General features: G+C 38.2%; 1 protein-coding gene across 1 annotated transcript; it reads left to right on the top strand.

Annotated features, from left to right (window-relative positions):
- Positions 1 to 6469: 6469 nt before the first annotated feature.
- Positions 6470 to 19217, top strand: LOC133520293 (uncharacterized). Its single transcript, XM_061854662.1, has 6 exons — positions 6470 to 6838; positions 9122 to 9318; positions 15861 to 16109; positions 17077 to 17260; positions 18310 to 18482; positions 19068 to 19217. Exons 1-6 carry the CDS (start codon positions 6607 to 6609, stop codon positions 19215 to 19217), a joined length of 1185 nt encoding a protein of 394 aa, XP_061710646.1. The 5' UTR covers positions 6470 to 6606.
- Positions 19218 to 19429: the final 212 nt, after the last annotated feature.

Below are 19429 nucleotides of genomic sequence, written 5' to 3'. Positions count from 1 at the left end.
ATTATTAATAAAAAAAAGTAGAATCGGACCAAGCTAACTCTGCATAGCATTACGCAACGACAAAGTGTGTCAACGTCATCATTAATGACAAATTTCTATGAAAATGTGACGTTTATATTAACCACTATATCTGTGATATTAACGCTCTTTTACATTGTTCTCTTCAGTTCAGGTCTGCGCAAATGCAAAGTTAACACATTCACTGCTGAGCTACGGTCGTAGCGGATAACATGGGTTTCCTGGTATGTAGAGGAAATGCTTCGTGGAGGCAAAACAACACCGTGTCGTGTTTAGGGCTGATTGGGTTAAATCTAATTGTAAGAGGAACTCTAAGATGAAATGAAATGAAAAATCTTCATTGAAATGTTTCCATGTAATAGTGTGTACCTACACGAGTGATTTTGACACCTGTCAAAATCACTTGACTGTAGGCATTAATTTAAATACAATATCATAACCTTAAGAGGCTGTCAACACCCAATGTCCTTGAAATTGATGTTACTTAAACAGTTTTTTAAGAAAGACTATTTGTTTTAGTCAAGTAAGAAAAATATATGTTCATATTAATTATATTTCAAAGACCGTGGTTGTACTCGATACATGATTGAACGAAATCGGCTCGATAGAAAATAATTGCAAAGATTGGTCTTAAAATCACAATTAAACGGTTCTATGTCTTTATTGTTTTGACTTATGGGTCTGCAATTAAAATCACAATTTCAAAACATTTATATCTAAACCGCTGTTAAGTAAAATATTACACTAATAATCCACTTTTTTTTATTTACATATTTTTCTTATTATTCGCTTGCCCAGGCCCAGTAACATGCGACAGTGCTATCTCATTTACTCCGATACAAATAGACAGTGTGCGCGCTTTAGGTATTGACAGCCTCTTAACAGGAACACTAATCTTTAATAATCAGATAAATAAGTATACTAAAGATAAGTTACACAAACATGCACCTGTTCTCGGCGTTGATTTTATAGGTATAGTCTGATTACGTGATAACCTCTGTCTTGTATATGTTATCTTGTATGATTAAAGTACAAAACCAAAATTTATCAAATATCTGTTATCATATTGATATTAATGGTTTTTGCACCCTCAATGTTACGGTATTCAGAAGTGGTAACAGACAGGTAATAAAGTACGAAAGCATACACTATTCTTTGTTTTTTCTCAAAATCCCCCAAAACGCGACTAAAATACAGGGACTCTTTGAAGGAAAGTCAATCATGAAATTACGGAATTATTCAAGGACACAAACTGATACTGAGAGGCCAATTCCAACTTACATTGTGAATTTCGCTGGTACTTGTCAGTACATGTCCTGGCTCATCATTTACATAATTATGATTTTGATTTCGATTTTTTCTATGCACCATCTGGACAATATTTGTATGCCTAATGGGTAAACCTCTGGTGTTGCAACTGTCCATGGGCGGCGGTAATCGCTTACCATCAGGTGATCCGTCTACTCGTTTTCCTTCTCTATCACTAATCTTTAATAATCAGATAAACTATCGTATTTATACCTCTGAATAATTTTAGATTTTTTTTGTATCTGTTTGTTTTTTTATTATTATTATTTTAGTTATTTATTGTAATTCGACATTTAGAGACTTTATACATCTCTAAGTAATAATAATAATTCACTCTTTCTTTAAACAATAATACTTTTAAGTAGTTTGCATTAATATTTTCAATGAATAGTATTTTATAATTGTTGATATGCTTGTTTTTGCTTGTATGTAAATAAATTCCATGTTGACGTGTAAATTGCCCTTGTGGCCTATTTGCTGAATAATTGGGTTCACTAATGTTTAACCAAAACAATGTAGGCAAATTTTCATTTTACAAAAAACGTTTCACCAAAGTATTATTTGGCAAATATGTTATTCCGCAAATGTATCATTTTACAAAAAGTCACTTGACAAATAATCATTTAGTAAATAATACATTATTACAATATGTCAAAATACAAAGTATCAATTTTATATTTTTCATGTCACCTAGTAATATGTTTAGCAAATTTATACATTCACCAAACTGAGGGAATAATTCTGCATGGTTGCAATTTTCATTTGGGCCAGATTATTTTGAGGTAAGTTACTTAGTTGCAAGACAAGCAAGCAATCGTTGCTTACATTTTTCGCGTTGTTAAAAAAAAATAACCTCGAAGCCTAAGGCGGGAGCTTTGCTCCCGCCTTAGGCTTCTAACCTAACCTATCCGAGTCGGATTGCCCCGACAGGTCTGGCTCGCTTACAGTTTATTAGTACAGAAACACATGTCAAATAATACATTATAGCAAACATTTTTTGACCAATGATAGATTTATTTGTTAACTTTGTTGTTAAATAATCATTTGTCAAAAAGATCTGTTATGAAATGAAATTTTATTAGTTAATTATTTGGTAATAAGAATAATTTGTCAAAAATATTGTTGTAAAAAAATGATTTGCTAAAATATAATTTTGCCAGTAGTTGGTTGCCAAGTGTCAATTTGCTAAACATCTTTTGGCCAAACGACAGGACACCGAATAATTGTTTAAGTTGAAGTTGAAGATTATTATCTTCTATTGAGGTATGCAACAAAGAGCATTTGTATTGCATCGTATAATCGCCATACTCGTATCTACCAATGTAAGTGACGTAGATTATAACTCACTAAGCAGCACAAATTCTTCATTCAGCGTGCAAACGCGCTGTTGTAACGTGACAAAACTCACGTAAACAATACTTATAATAGTATTATCAAAACTAATAGGTATTAAAGATGCAAAAGTAACTTTGTCTCTTCCTGATTCGAACTTTAAGATACGTCAAATCCATACGAGTAAAATAGCACTGGCGCGCCCCCAAATCCTACGACTCTTCTCTTTCCGTACTATAGGGTGATAGATTGTTAAATCAAATCAAGTTCTTTTTCGAAGAGTCAAAACGGTTAGCGACTATGACGTCAGGTTCAACTTCTTTTGAAGTGAAAACTTCTTTAGCGGCGCTGTGCACTTTTTGTGATGGGGAAAAAATTTTAAACTCGCGCCAGGGCGTCAGGTGTCACGTGACCGTCAGATTGAAAATTCGTAAGACGGACACGTGACATCATGGTGACGTGCAAATTGAATGTCATCGAAGCCTGGTTACTTTTGAAAAATCGTATCTCATTCAAGTGTGACATTTTATTTCCTACATAATCAAAGTGCTGTCATAACGGTTAAAGAGGCTTAATCTTTGTTAATTGTGTTATATTGTATCTTTGTGTTGTTGGGTGTCCATGATTGTAGATACTCAATTTTTTCCTTACCAAAAAGTTAAATAACAGAAAAGAAGCGTGATTGTTTTACTTAATATGATGGTGAACGATTCATTCACATTTACTGATTGTGTAGGCTGTAGTCGTGCTCACGTCTCATGAATTACTCTGTACGAGTATATGTTATATATTAACACTAAAATTGGCATTTCAAAATATCTTCCACACTCAAATTTATTTACGTAGGTATAATAGAGAATTATCTCTTTTTATAAAACTCAATACTCAATTTCTCCAAAATATCAAAAATGCACAACGTTAATATTCAAGTTTTCACTTCTGCCGGCACTCCCGGAGTGCAACCCGTTATATTTTTAATAATTTTAGTGCTAGTAATGCACGATGTAAAATATATTGTTTATTTTTTTGCATAATACAGTCAACGACTTTATTGGACTTAGGGCGTGGCCACATGTCCACGACACGGCGCCGTAAACGTAAAACGATCCAGTGTCGCGTCGGAGCGCGGCACGTTATCCACCGTGCGAATATACGTTGCCGCGTCGTGAAAACACGCGTTACTGCACCGGGCACCGCAGGTCGCGCCGCGCGCCGGGCAGATTAACGTTGCCATGTTGAGTTGAGAGAGTTGAGTAGATGGGTAAATTATTCGGTGTCCTCATGTGACACCGTGTAAAAAATTTGTTAATAGTGTTACCTAATTATTTCCAAATAGTTACAAGTTTGACTAAGTACTTATAATACATTCTTGTTTGATTGACAATGACAATAAACAATAACATAAATATATATTTTTTTAATTCTTTCTTTTTGGTTTATTTTTCTTGTATATTTTTACTGAGGTGTGCCAATAAAGAGTATTCTATCTATCTATCTATCTATCTATCTTATTGTTAATCCCAACATCTTCAGAGGTCGAACTGGTTTCCTAAATACATGTTGCCTTTTTAAACGGGGCGATATTTTCCATAATAGTTCTTCAAAACTTGACACAGACATTCTAAAATAATCATAAAACTTGTGATCACTTATTTTTAAAGCCTCGTACTTCCTTTTGAAATGACTGCCATCATGATTGATAATAGAAAGATATGGATTTATCCAATATTTTCTTTTCCTCTGCTTTTTCTTCATGCTTCTTCTTAAAAGCAACAAGAGCAGAATACGTGTGATAGGATCCATGTCGAATTGAAAACTGATCGCAAAATATTTTAAAGATGTGCGAGAAGCTGCGGCGTCGTATTCGAACGTGGCACCGCACCGTGCATCCACTCAACTCAACACGGCAACGTTAATCTACCCGGCGCGCGGCGCGACCTGCGGTGCCCGGTGCAGTAACGTGTGTTTTCACGACGCGGCAACGTATATTCGCACCGCGTTCCGACGCGACATCGCGTCGTTTTACGTTTACGGCGCCGTGTCGTGGACATGGTGGCCACGCCCTTACACCCTTCACTCCCTATGGTGCTTGTGTGTTTTTTTTTTATTTGTTCGTTGCAAATTTTTTTTGGCGACAATTAAGTAATTACTTTTTATTTTACTTTCATATATGAATCAAGGCTCTTACTTGGACTGCTCTCAATAGGCTATAAATGTAACTACATACTTTAATTACACACAAAACAAAAATTGTGCTTCCCCTTCCCATGAGTTTCGTTTCCCTTGAGTAAGCAAATGAGTTTAAAACACAAGTTAACTTAATTTGATAAGCAGAATTCTCATTATAATATGAATGTTGGTTTTCCCGGAAAATCCAATTATGGCCTACGTAATTGCATTAGTTTGTTTACATATAATACGTATTAGATTATTGTAGTTATCCTATTCTATGGCAAATAATGGGCAAAATTGGATGAGGCCTTTATACGTACATATATTCTCGATACTGTTTGCATTCCGATACTGGTTGGTTCTGAAGAGGAAATTTCTTTATTGGATTTCTGGTAAACGGTCAACATTTTGTGTGGAGTTTGATTTCTATTTGAAAGGCCATGACTGGCACAACTAAGTCATAGGAGACAGTGTACAGAAATATCTAAGTAATTAATGACGAAAAAGTTTGTGCCATGTCAGATTATAATCTTAATGGACGAGGAGTTCTTCAAGGAAGTATTTTAGGACCATTATTGTTCCTTATATGGGTATATATATTATTATTACTTATTATATTCTCCAGGTTAGCTTATTCACAACATGAATATAAAAAGCGGGTGGCGTCGGTGGTGCGGCGCGTACGCGGCAGCGCCTAAAGTCTCCTAGCCACAGCCGAGGAGAGGGTAAATGGCGCCTTCCAACCTACATGCTTAATATAGTCAATGTCCGTAACATACGTAGATTATAACATGGTTATTAACATATTGATAAGTTGCTAATATAATATAGAAATTTAATTCTGCAATAAATGATTATTTTATTTTATTTAAAGACGCTATGTACGTGCGCATCGCCATCGTCAATTTTGGCCATACCTCCTTTATCTCACAATTTACTGTCGTCATTCTTATAGTTGAAAAATTATAATATCTATGCCCGGACATCTTTTCAACATGTAAGTACACAAGTATTTGTGTGCGTGACCGATAAAATAGTCATTGAAAAATACTTTTAATCTTTGAAAGTCACCAAATCTGAGTGTAATTATAAGTCATTAACACACGATAATCTGTGCAAAAAAGACGTGTTAAGTGCTAATAAATTAAAACAAGTAAGTATTGTTCATATTCTAAACACGATATCTATTACTGATATAATAATTAAGTATTTCGTTTTCATATAATATCAAGGTACTAATTTTTTCTGAAGTTTAGTTTTGGAAGTTATGTTTTAAATCGCAAGAAGAGACCATTATAACTGTCTAGAACCTATAAAATTATCTCAAGTCTTATGTCATGATTATTTATTTCCAATCAGATTAATATTTGAATTTAATTTCTACCCAGCTCAAGTGCCTTCTTATTCACCATTGTTTTAACTCTTACATTCTTGCAATTTTTATTATATATTTTCCAACCCCTCAACATCTAAAAGAGCTTTTCAACCATAATATTTCTTCGGTCCGGTATGTGGAGAAGATTCCTTGCACCGCCATCTTCTACGTCAAAAAAAATCACTTGACGTTACACAATAAAGAAAATTTACTCTCTTATTGCGTGCACTTACATTCTCCTAAGAAATGCTACAGCATGTAGTTTTGTAAAGATTTCTAGTAATACCTAATATAAAAGTAATTTTAGATACCATATTTGATATACCTTACTTGACATATTCTGCAATAGTTTAGTTGTAGAAACTATCACCATAATTATATTTCAAAATAATAATTTCAGAATGACAGAAAATGTCCGCCAAAGGACAGCTGAAAAGCCGAAAGAACAGGCAGAAAAACAGAATGAGCAAGAAACAGAACCAACAAGAAGATACTGGGACCCTCTAACTGATGGAGTTAGATGGATCGAGAAATATTCCGAACCGTTGGAGAAGTTTTTTGAAAGGATACCAGATTTTATTAGCACAATCATCGCTACTTTTGCAGTTTTTACATTAGGCGCTACATTAAGAGGTAAGTTAACACAAGTAACATGTGCTTTTAATACTTCTCTAAAGCTTTTGATGAGTATTACCTACAAAACAAATTTTATCTAGCCTACTCGCTATCATAGAATAACTTTTCTAGAGATGCAATGAATATTCGGCCATTATTCGGTATTCGGCCATAATAACACTATTCTGCCGAATACCGAATAGTGGCATAGTATTCGGCTGAATACCGAATAGTACGTTAACACGTAGATAACGGCAAACGAGGGGTTTAAAAAGTAACAAACTACAAGTCAGACTACCTTTATATTCATAGATAGTAATACAAAAAGATGAGAAAAATAATACGAAATATTTTTTTACACACACGACGAAATCTAACGCACCGCAATGTCGTAAAGAATAAGCGCAATTTATATCAAAGACTGCCTACAGCGAGAAATAAGTTGCAACTTGCACAGCGCATGCACGCGCGCTTTCGAATTTATTTCATTTTAGGTAAAACTTCTTGCCGATTATTCGGGGGCCGAATATTCGGCTATTCGGCCGATGGCTCCGCCGAATATTCGATATTCGGTAATCGGCCAAGCCACTATTCGTTGCATCTCTAAACTTTTCCTTAAAAACTGTTCAGAAATATGGCTCTGGAGAAAAACTTTTACTGGAATTTGAATTACGTAACGTACAAACAGCAACACTCTTAACTGTCCATCGGTGATGCCTTTTGTAACAAAGTCCACCGAAGGACAGTTAACAGTATGGGTGATAGTACACGTATTTAAAGAATATAATAAAGAATAGAGAGCGTTTATTCTTTAACTTTAATATAAGTATGTATATTTGTTTATGCTCTTCAATATATCCTGAAACGATAACAAAAACCACTGTTATCAGGATTACATAAATTTTGGTGGCCATAATTAAGTCATTGTAAATGAAATGATTTACGACCTCAAAGTCGATAGCATGAGTTGGTGACAGTAATCAAATGTAATCGTGACGCAAATGATTGATGATCACTTATCTCGCTTGCTAATCGTCGTTCGCTAAAATTGATTTAATATGTGTAACTGATAATTAATTATCATGTTCACTTAAACAAGGAAAAATACTTTTCAGACAAAAGTTTTCACAATGTTGGTTACTAATTAGGATAAATTATAAATGTATATTCTCTATCTATACTCACATTACCCTTACAATTTATATTCAACATAGAAAAACACGTACACACACACACACAAACACACTTTCGTTACCAACAAACTCACTCGCACCCATTTAGTAAGCCAAAAATGACTGTTGTCAGACTGAGCAAGTCTGGTCCTAAGATTTATAATGCTCTGCCTAATGGCATCAAAAACAAAATAGTACCAATATCTTACTAGAAAACTTAAAAAATGGCTTATTGATACATTTTTTTATGCTGTAATGCAATTATTTGACATTGACAGACACATTAACTAATTTATTAATACCAAAGTAGAACATAATATTTTAATCTTGACGTATTTCAATTGTAATTCTAATTCAATAAATAATGGTTTTATTGCAATTTTAATTCAACACATATCCTTAACAGTCACCAACATTGTGAAAACTTTTGTCCGAAAAGTATTTTCCTTATTCAAGACATACATCATTATTATTCTTCTTTTGTGATGTTGACATGTCATATTTTAAGAATATTATGAATAGATGTGTATGGGAATGAGTAGGTATGTAGTAGGAAGTCATTCCACGAATATAAATAAAATACCCTTTAGATTAAAGGCACAATTAAAAAATCCTTCAGCCTTCGGCCTTCAACCTCGCGTGTAGGCGCGCCTCTCCCGGACACTTCAAACCTTTGATCCTATGTGGAGCTCGTTCTTCGGCTTTTGCAATTAGGTTTGTAGAAGTTGCAGGAAGCATGCATCTGTCGATCGCTCCGACCGACCCTTTGGCCTAACGCGGAGCCCATTGACCTTCGTATTTAGGCACTTGTGTTATTGTTCTGGCAGTTTGGCTTTCACAATTAAGATATGCTTTCACAATAAGAAGGTGTGTGCTTCCCGCAACCTCCTCGGACGATCGAGACCTTTGGCCCTACGCGAAACTAGACCTTCAGCCTTCGCATTTACTAAGCCACTTGAACTTTTTATCTGCGTTTGAACAACATAACGTTTTTTGTTACATTTTGGTTTATGATTCGATCCTTTCTACGGGTTTTTAAAAACATTTTATGTCAATATATTTCCATTTTTTTTTCGTTCTTTCAACTTATCTTATTACTTACATTAAAACTGTACTTTGCACATTTCAGGAGAATGGGTAGTTATCCTCGTATCAGCGCTGAAGCAGATTACCGGAACCTACACAGAAGACAAGAACGCGACAGTTCAAGATTTCTTCAGCCTCTTTACCGAGAGAAACCTCAAGATGGAGAACTTTGGTGTGATCTTCCTTGCAGCGCATACCGTGTCGTTTTCGATGTACTTCCTTATAGGAGGATTTTTGCATGTGAGTTTATTATTTAGCAACACAAGGGATATTTTTATGTCATTACTGGAAACTACTTTTTTATAAGACGAAGATTTTAATATGTAGCGGCAAGGCGTCGACGCACGTTAGAGTCAGCAGTTTTGGTAAACAGTTTAAATGAACATTTAGTACGAGCAGTCGCTTAGCGCAGCTCGACAAGTGCGCACATTCTTAATACATACGCGATACCGCGACGCCGCCTGGTCTTGCGCCTTTTCTCTAAACGTTCGTGTTTTCTATTAATGTAACCTTCTGATACCAATTTGGAGTCTGAATAAATAGATGTAATTAAGTGAATCTTTGTTTACCTCCTCACCATAATAGGGTACCCACAACAGTACCCTAAAGTGGTGACCCCGCGTTCGTTTTTGTTTTGAACTCTTAAATAATAATAGGGCAGGCCAGGCGGGCAGTGAAACACCGCGCAAAGACATTAAGTGCGTGTTGTTTGTGAACGTGGACTATACCGGGGGGGTTGTAGTTCAAATGTACGGTAATACCCTGCTCGGAGTACCAGTGCAGCAGCCCGGCGCGGGACAGGGAGCCACCGGGACTACGGAACAACAATCCGCTAAGTTAGCGGGACCCCAGCTCACCGGATCAGCGGGATCACCAAGCACCAGACCTACGGAACCGAGACAAGTAGCAGCTATGGAGAGCGATTTAGCGGCCATTACGGTATCGTCGAGGATAGCTCCATTCTGGAAAGACATGCCCAAGCTTTGGTTTAGGCAGTTTGAGGCAATATTGGCGCCACAGAAATTGGGCCAAGAGGCGAAATTCGATCTGGTGATCAGCAAGTTAGGTAAAGAGGAACTGAGCACCGTGGGCGATTTGCTGGATAATGCTACGGCGAGGAGCTATGAATCCCTCAAGGCCAGATTAATTTCAGCATTCCAGGAGAGCGCGGATCGGCAGTTTAATAGGCTGGTCAAGGAAATGGAGCTCGGGGAGCAGAAGCCTTCACAACTCTACAGGCGAATGGCCGAGGCGGCCAGGAATGCTGATGTGTCGGACGATACAGTGAAAAGGTTGTGGCTACAGCGGCTACCGACGGCGACAAGGGCGATCCTGACGGCGGTCGGTGAAGAGACAAAACCAGAAGATTTGGTATCTATGGCGGACAAGATTGTGGAGTCCATGGGCTCAGGGGTGGTTGCGACGGTAGCAGCCCCGGCGGCCCAGGCTACTGCATCGTTGAGCGCCGTGTCCAGCGACTTGATCTGCGAGTTCAGGAACATGGCCTGGGAAATCAAGCAGCTCAGAGGCGAAGTAAGTGAGCTCAGGTCAAGACCAAGAGGAAGAGATTTCCGGCTGAAGAGGAATCGTTCGCGGTCGAGGTCGCGCGGACCAAATAGGAAACCCGACTGGTTATGCAGGTACCACTATAAATTCAGAGAAAATGCACGAGGATGTATCCAGCCGTGTGCCTGGGGGAGGCCACAGCAGTCGGCAGGCGGGGCGCCGCCGGCAGCGTACGCTTGGCAGCCACCGCAGGGAAACTAGACGCGGTGCACCCTGGAGCGGCTGGGGGGTGCGTGGAGCCGAGAACGGAAAGCCACCGCTTGTGTGTAGTAGACTTTAACAGTGGTATGAGTTTCCTAGTGGATACTGGAGCAGACGTATCTATAGTGCCGGTCAGTAGGTTCAGTGCTACGGTTCGTCGCGAGTGTGATAGTAATAGTTACAAACTGTACGCAGCGAATAACACGGAGATAAGGACTTACGGCATCGTGTCGTTAGAGCTCAATTTAGGGTTGCGCAGAGCTTTTCGGTGGAACTTTATAATGTGCGACGTGACTCGACCAATACTGGGTGCTGATTTTTTAAGGACTCATAAGTTAATGGTAGATTTAGACTGTAAAATATTAGTTGATAAAGTGACGAATTTGAAGTGTATCGGGTCCATTGTACGTTGCGAGTTAGCGTCCATAAAATGCATTCGGGATGATAACCCATACCGTGACATCCTAATGCGTTACGCGGACGTAACAAAGCCTGTGTCATTTAAGGAGCCTGCTAAACATAGTGTAAAGCACTATATAGAGACTTCGGGACCTCCGGTTTATGCGCGCGCTAGGCCGTTACCGCGAGATAGGTACGAACAGGCGAAGCAGGAATTTCGTAACATGCAAGCTTTAGGTATTTGCAGACCGAGCAAGAGTCCCTGGGCAAGCCCACTACACGTAGTGCCGAAGAAGGACGGGCAGATCAGACCGTGCGGCGACTACAGGAGGCTGAACGCTGTCACCAAGCCGGACAGATACCCAATTCCTAGACTACAGGACTTCACGTACGGATTATCGGGTAAGTCAATATTCACAACTCTAGATATCAACCGCGCTTACCATGCCATTGAAATCGCGCCAGAAGATATCGAGAAAAGCGCAGTGATCACACCTTTCGGCTTATTTGAGTTTACAAGACTCTGTTTTGGGCTCAGAAACGCAGCACAGACGTTCCAGCGCTTCATGAATGCACAGCTGCAAGACATAGAAACCATCACTGACGAGCAAGGTGCGAGTTCATCCCTATTTTGCTACATAGATGACGTAATAATAGCATCAGAGAACGAGAACGTGCACAGAGAGCATTTAGGTAAGGTACTTGAGAGTTTTGACAGAGTAGGTTTGACAATTAATTTAGGCAAGTGCCAATTTGGACTGTCACAGGTAGATTTTTTAGGTTATACAGTGTCGGCAGACGGACTGCGACCGCGCAACGATAAAGTTAAGGCAATTGTAGACTATCCGAGACCAGAGACCGTCGAGCAGCTTAGACGTTTTTTAGGAATGGTTAACTTTTATAGGGCACATTTAGGCAAAGCGGCGGATGTGCAGAGTCACTTAAATAAGTATTTACATAATTCAAAAAAAAAGGATCAGTCCAAAATCGAGTGGGACGCTGCAGCAGTGACCGCGTTTGAGCAATGTAAAGAGAGCTTAAAAAACGCCATTACATTGTCGTTTCCGGTCCCAGACGTTCCGCTAGCGCTTATGACAGATGCATCGGGAACCTCAGCGGGTAGCGTGTTACAACAAAGAGTAGACAATAGCTGGAGACCGCTAGGTTATTTTTCGAAAGCGTTTTCAGATGCACAAAAAAAGTATAGTACATATGACAGAGAGTTGACTGCAATATACATGTCTATAGCGTATTTTAGGAATATGATAGAGGGCAGGAGATTAATAGTGTACACGGACCATAAGCCTCTCACGGTAGCGCTAACAAAGGTAGGGTCAGCAAAAGAGACGCCACGACGAGCGAGACAGCTAATGTACATCAGCGAATTTACGAGCGAGATAGAACACATTAGCGGTTCGCAGAATATAGTTGCTGACGCGCTTTCACGTGTAGAAACAATAGCTTGCCCTGTAGTCATCGATTTCGAGGAAGTTGCGCAAGCACAGGAAACCGATACGCAGTTTGCAGAATTGTTTACAGCGAACAAAACGAAATATAAGATGTTAGGTATGCCCAACTCAAAAGGTAAGGTTTATTGCGAAATATCAGGTGATAATGCTCGACCGTATTTACCGGAGAAATTCAGGAAGATAGCGTTCGAGGCCATTCATCACATTAGTCATCCAGGCATTAGGACCACACGCAAGATGGTAGCCCAGAGGTATTTTTGGCCAGGCATGAATAAAGATGTAGGCACATGGGCAAAGGCATGCGTGCAGTGTCAGAGGGCAAAGGTAAGTAGGCATACAGTTTCTAAATTAGGACAATTTGAAGACGCGGAGAGGTTTAGACATTTACATGTGGACATCGTGGGGCCCTTGCCCACGACAGCTCAAAATTTCAAATATATAGTTTCAATGATAGATCGACGTACCAGGTGGCCAGAGGCCATTCCAATAGTTGACATGACAGCTGAGACAGTAGCGAGAGTGGTTTATGAAAATTGGATCTGCAGATTCGGTTGCCCAAGTTTGATTACATCTGATCAAGGCAGACAGTTTGAGAGTGATTTGTTTAAGAGCTTAATGAAATTTTTAGGGGTACACAAGGTACGTACAACCCCATATCACCCAATTAGCAACGGGATTTTGGAACGTTGGCATAGGACAGTTAAAAGTAGCTTAAAAGCCAGATTAGCAGACAACGCGTCCTGGGCTGATGAGCTACCTACGGTCTTGCTGGGACTTCGAGCAGCATCCAGGTCAGATAACGAAGTAAGTGCAGCAGAAATGCTTTACGGTCATGTTTTGAGATTGCCAGGTGATTTTTACACACATTCCAAAATAAATTGCAATGACCCTTTTTCATATGTAGAGAAACTTAGGTCGATCGTCGATAGCCTACGTCCCGTGTCACGAGCGAATAGCGATTCGCGTAAAATATTTGTCCACAAAGAATTAGAATCATGTTCTCACGTTTTTATAAGGAACGATATGGTAAAAAAACCGCTTACTCCCAATTACGATGGACCATATTTAGTTTTAAATAGGAGACCTAAAACTTTTAAAATTCAGTTACCCAATAGACAGGTAGAAATATCGATTGATAGGCTAAAGCCAGCATTTTTATTAAAAGAGCAACCTGAAAGCAATAATAATTCTGGTAGTAACAGAAGCGTAGGTAATGACGGGTTAACCACAACTACCACAAGTGAGCCTACAAAGCCATTAGTGAGTAAAACGCCAACACCTTTAATTCGTACCACGAGGAGCGGACGCACGGTAAATAGGCCAGTTAGATTTATGCTTGATGAATAAAAATTGTAGCACGTAGGTTGCACAGTTGAAATATAGACAGTACTGAGACTCGTTTCCGCTTAGGTATTTTGCAGGGTTAGGTTGTTTGTACGGAGACGTTGCCTAGGGATGGCACATTTTAAATTTTCGAGATTTTCCTGGAAATTGTGAAATTCGGGTCCAGCTACTTTGTTTTTAATTTAGCATCTCCTGGACGGAGCCTGGACCCCGGGGGTAGATTTTCTATTTCCCGAAAGTAGTGTGGTAGCCATTGCACTGGGTGGATGGCTACATTCCAAATAGTAATTATAAGTACCGGTTTATCAGTTTCAAGTCGGGCTCTGAAAAACGAGACCCGCAACTTAGGTAAGAGTTTTTATACTGTAGTCATAAATGTTTTGTGACATTGTTTGATTTTTAAAAAAAAACGTATCGAAGCGGTACGTGACAATGTAAGAAAAAATGTAATGATTTGTTATTGTCGATCCATATTTAAGTAAGATGTATTAGATTAGCTGCAATTATATTTAATATACAGTCAGTTCAGCACGTTGTTCCACGTTAAAGAGTAAAATTTCCTGTCAGTAAAGTTGTTTTGAAAAATTGTAAAAAATGGGTTTAAGTCAAGGAAAGGAGGAAAACAACTCGCACAATGCCATAGCGATAGCAAAAGTGGAAAACTTGTCTAATCAAGTGGAGTCAAAACTAAATTATGTGGGAATTGGACTAATCGCATTGGGAATAATTTTGTTGTTGGCAATATGTTATTTTGTGAGAATGAAATGCAAACAATGTGCTAGATCGTGGGTGCAGAAAACAATCGGAAATTTACCACCCACAGCTATTAAAGTTCATACTGTTGCCAGTCCCCCACAACAAGTGTATCAATAAGTGTTGTTATGAAGTGCTCAAAGGTGTAATTGTAATCGCTGTTAAGTTCTCAGAACTATGGACCACCACGTTCATTATAAATGAAACAACAATGTTATTATTCAAACGTGTAATGTAATAGGTATAAGTCTTATTTCACAGCTCTTGTTTACATTCGTAGCGCTAGAATACAATGTAAGCATTTTTTGCATATAAGCATGAGGTATGTGTCACACTCATAGCGAGTAAGATTGTTTTGTTAGCATTGATATTTTTTTTCTTGTTTCTTGTATTGTTGTACTTTGATTATTCTTTTCCTTTTTTTTTCAAAAAGGGGGGGAATGATGTAGCGGCAAGGCGTCGACGCACGTTAGAGTCAGCAGTTTTGGTAAACAGTTTAAATGAACATTTAGTACGAGCAGTCGCTTAGCGCAGCTCGACAAGTGCGCACATTCTTAATACATACGCGATACCGCGACGCCGCCTGGTCTTGCGCCTTTTCTCTAAACGTTCGTGTTTTCTATTAATGTAACCTTCTGATACCAATTTGGAGTCTGAATAAATAGATGTAATTAAGTGAATCTTTGTTTACCTCCTCACCATAATAGGGTACCCACAACAGTACCCTAAAAATATTTAAAAAGAATGTGTAGGTATTTTAGAAGCTTATGTTTAGCTTCTCCGTTTCAGATACCTGTGCCGGCTGAAATTAAATCTTGCGAAATGGATCTTAAGCTTTTCCAGAGGCATAGGCTCAACACTGGGCGAGAACAGGATGATATCATGAGTTTCCAATTAATCCTGTCCTATTTTTGATGACAATGCAATATCATTGCCGGCTTAATGTGATCTGATAATCGTTTTGTCGAAATGATTGCCAAGAGAAATATAGGTACCGATAAAAATTTCACAAAAACGAAAATTAAGACGAAAATTTGCTTTGATTTACAGTGGTATTTCTACGTTAGACGACGGGATCGCGCTCACGAATGGAAAATCCAACCCAACAAGTGGCTGACCCCAGAACTGGAACGCCACGAGATCATGGTTGGCTGTCTGTCCCTCGTCGTCACTGGCACATTCTCTGCTCTCTTGGCCACATACATCCTGAATGGAAATCCTTCTACTGTCTACTATCAGTTTGACGAGTATGGTTGGTGGTGGTTCTGGCTACAAATCCCTGTGATATTTATTATCAATGTGAGTACTATTGATAGTTAAATAGCATTATATTATTAAAACGTAATGATCGGAATCATGTATTTACGGATCTGTATTAATATATATTTTTATGCTAGTCCTAGGCGACGATATATATACGCATATAGATAAATACATACATAGAAAACACCCGCGACTCAGGAACAAATATCTGTGTTCATCTCAAAACTAAATGCCCTTACCGAGACTCGAACCCGGGACCATCGGCTTTATATGCAAGGTCATACCCCAATAATACAAACAATTTTGAGGTTGACTTGGTATACTGTAATTAATACACACGTTCTTGTTTATGTACATAACTGGCTTACCTGCTATCATCAATCTTCTTCTTAATGCTAAAACAACCAAATATATTACAATTGCTTTTACGGATGATAGGCCAATGGAAACTAGGATATTTTTGAATAATACAAGTAAATAATTTGTGATGTTACATGAAGCACTGCCCTTTGCTTTGATGTTCGATAAATATCTAGGTAGAATTCTTATCTAACTTGAGTATATAATAAAATAAATTCGGGCTTACTCCCTTAGAAGATTTAGACAGTAGTTAATATAACAGATCGATTAGTTTATGCTAGTTATTTTCATAGGCGAAATATTATATGGTATTCTGATTTGGCGCAAAACAGCTGGACAAAGTAAAAGAAAAAATTACAGCTACACTCAAAAAATTATAATCTAATCAGGCAGAAGACGTAACCAAGTGATGTTTCTCAGTAAACTGAAAAAACACAGCACCGCAAACCATGGCGCACCTCTTGGCATGCCCCGCGTGCCCGTACTCCTGCTCGGAATCTGACCTGAGGGACGCGACGGTCAGGGCTATCAGCACTGCTGATTTCTTGCCATCCACTGTTTAGGGGAACCTCGACACGAAAGAAGAAGAAGTAAACTGCTGGACACAACACACCATTACCCATATCTAATCTAATCATTCCAGGACTACACAACCTACATAATGCACCGCCTGTACCATACCCCGTGGCTTTACAAGAACTTCCACAAGCTACACCACAAGTACAAGCAGCCCACGGCGTTCTCTGTCACCGCTATCCACCCCGTTGAGATTTTGCATCTCCAGCTGACGTTGTGCTTGCCGCTGTTCACATTCCCTGTGCATTGGAGTAAGTGTTTGTTACTTCATTATAGAGCCGAACTTATTAACGACCATGAGTTCGATTCTGATGTTATTCCTGTGCCATTTCTAAACTATAAACTATGTTTATAGTTTATTTCATTCTAAACTATAAACTATGTTTCAAACAAACGTAACAATATATTACTTTATAACTTAAAATCTTACTGAAGAAGGGTGACATATTTAAAATCTACATCAATCTTAAAATATACTAGAACGAATAGGAACCCCCGAGGCATGGTGCATGAATTGTAATAGACAGATCATATCCATTACAGTTTCAGAACAAGAAATTAAAATCAGAATCGTGATCTATGATTTCGGCACTATACACGAATACAGCGCCATTGAAGACCAATGTACTTATATAATTAAGTAATTTTACTAAATCATTCCTTAAAGTATTAACATCACTCAAGTCTTAAATTAAAAAATACCATTCTTGAAATATTGGAAAGACTGGAAATAAAGATTGACAAGAAACAGTAGTGTTTCTGGTAGATCTTGCTAATTGTACCTAATGCGAATGGTATTCCACTGACGGCTTTTGAAAATAACAGAGCTTGGGTGATATGTTGGAAGAACGACGCAAAAACAACAACAAAATGCTCGTATAATTGTTTTTATGGGAAAATCAGAAAATGATGAAGTAGTTTATGTAAACTTTGGCGTCAATTGCTTTTTGGATTTTGAATGCAGGATGCTTGATAGATGACTGGATGATTGAATAACGTATGTATGCCGATGATCTCCATGAATTAGGGTTTCTTAACAGTTTATGTTTAATTTAAAACCATATCGTTTGTAACTATGTATAACCAATACCGTTTTTAAATGTTCGACAAATTGCTAAAAATTATACTTCTACTATCAAGGTATAGTACAAGTTTAGTTTTCAATGACGGCATTGAAACAGTTTTTCAATTATAATTCATTCTTCGTTTCTCAAAATTAATGCAAAATATTTTCTTATTTATTGAAATCAGCAAAAAAGAAACAGGCTGAACTGTGTCTTCTCCTTTTTTAAATTTTCAGTTCCTTTCTATGCCGTGGCCCTCTATGCCTTCTACCACGGCATCATCGACCACTCCGGTATTGACTTCAAGGCGCAGTGGTGGCAGCCCTGGCAGCCCGACGCCTCCTTCCATGACCAACATCACGAGTTCACTCACGTCAACTTTGCCTTTAACATCCAGTTTTGGGATAGGGTAAGTTCACGGGTGGCAAACAAAAAATCACAAAACCCCGTCCTCGACCTGTCCGATGTTCTCTATAGAGAACACTTGTTATGTTAAACACCTATATGTTTTCTGTCCAGGAATCCCGAAATATCATAAAGAAAACGTTAAGCGGAATCCTGAAATTCCTATGTTTTATTGTTTATAATAATTTGGTTTGTGTTTCATACTTCGCATCAACGTCTTCAATCCTGCACTAATTACAATGTTTTGTTTGACACAATGGCTAAATGATAAAGAATGTATTAAGGCATAAGAGCAAATAAAATACCATTAAGGTAGAAGTACTAGTGCTCGACGCTGCACTAGTCACCGACATGGGCACTTTATTTCATGCAAATATAGGTTAAATTTGAACAGCAAAGATTTTTCTGTATTCGAACTTAATCGTTGTCACTTTGACATAAAGTCCCCATGTTGAGTACTAGTGCAGCGTCGAGCACTAGTAGTACTTCTACCTTATTTCGAATTGAAAAATAAGAATGTCAATAACCACAATGATTTGTTCTTAATTCAGTACAATATACAATGTTTACAGCTATTTTTTTGTTGTAGTTACATGGGACTATGAGGAAACCTAACAGAGTGTACACAGAAGATACATATCATGGAACGGCTCCTCTAGAAGGAACTGAAGAAGCAAAGGCCGTGTTAGAAGCTGAAGCGAAAGAAAATGCGGGTAAAAGCAGTCTCAACACTTCTTAGACTGTGAATTTTGATGAAATACCGATTTGTAAACATGTGTGGCTCTAGATAGACAAATTTACTATGTTGAAATATTTTTTTTTAAATAATATAAATACACAGTAATATAGAGCCCAAATCCATTTTTTTTATATAATTACGCTGTGATAATCTGATAGTAACAAAAAAACTAATTTTTAGTCATACTTTTTGCGTGAACACGAAAAGTATTA

This window comes from Cydia pomonella, chromosome 8 (genome assembly GCF_033807575.1).
Source record: "Cydia pomonella isolate Wapato2018A chromosome 8, ilCydPomo1, whole genome shotgun sequence".
Lineage (NCBI taxonomy): Eukaryota > Metazoa > Arthropoda > Insecta > Lepidoptera > Tortricidae > Cydia > Cydia pomonella.
This window is presented reverse-complemented; position numbering and strand designations above follow the sequence as displayed.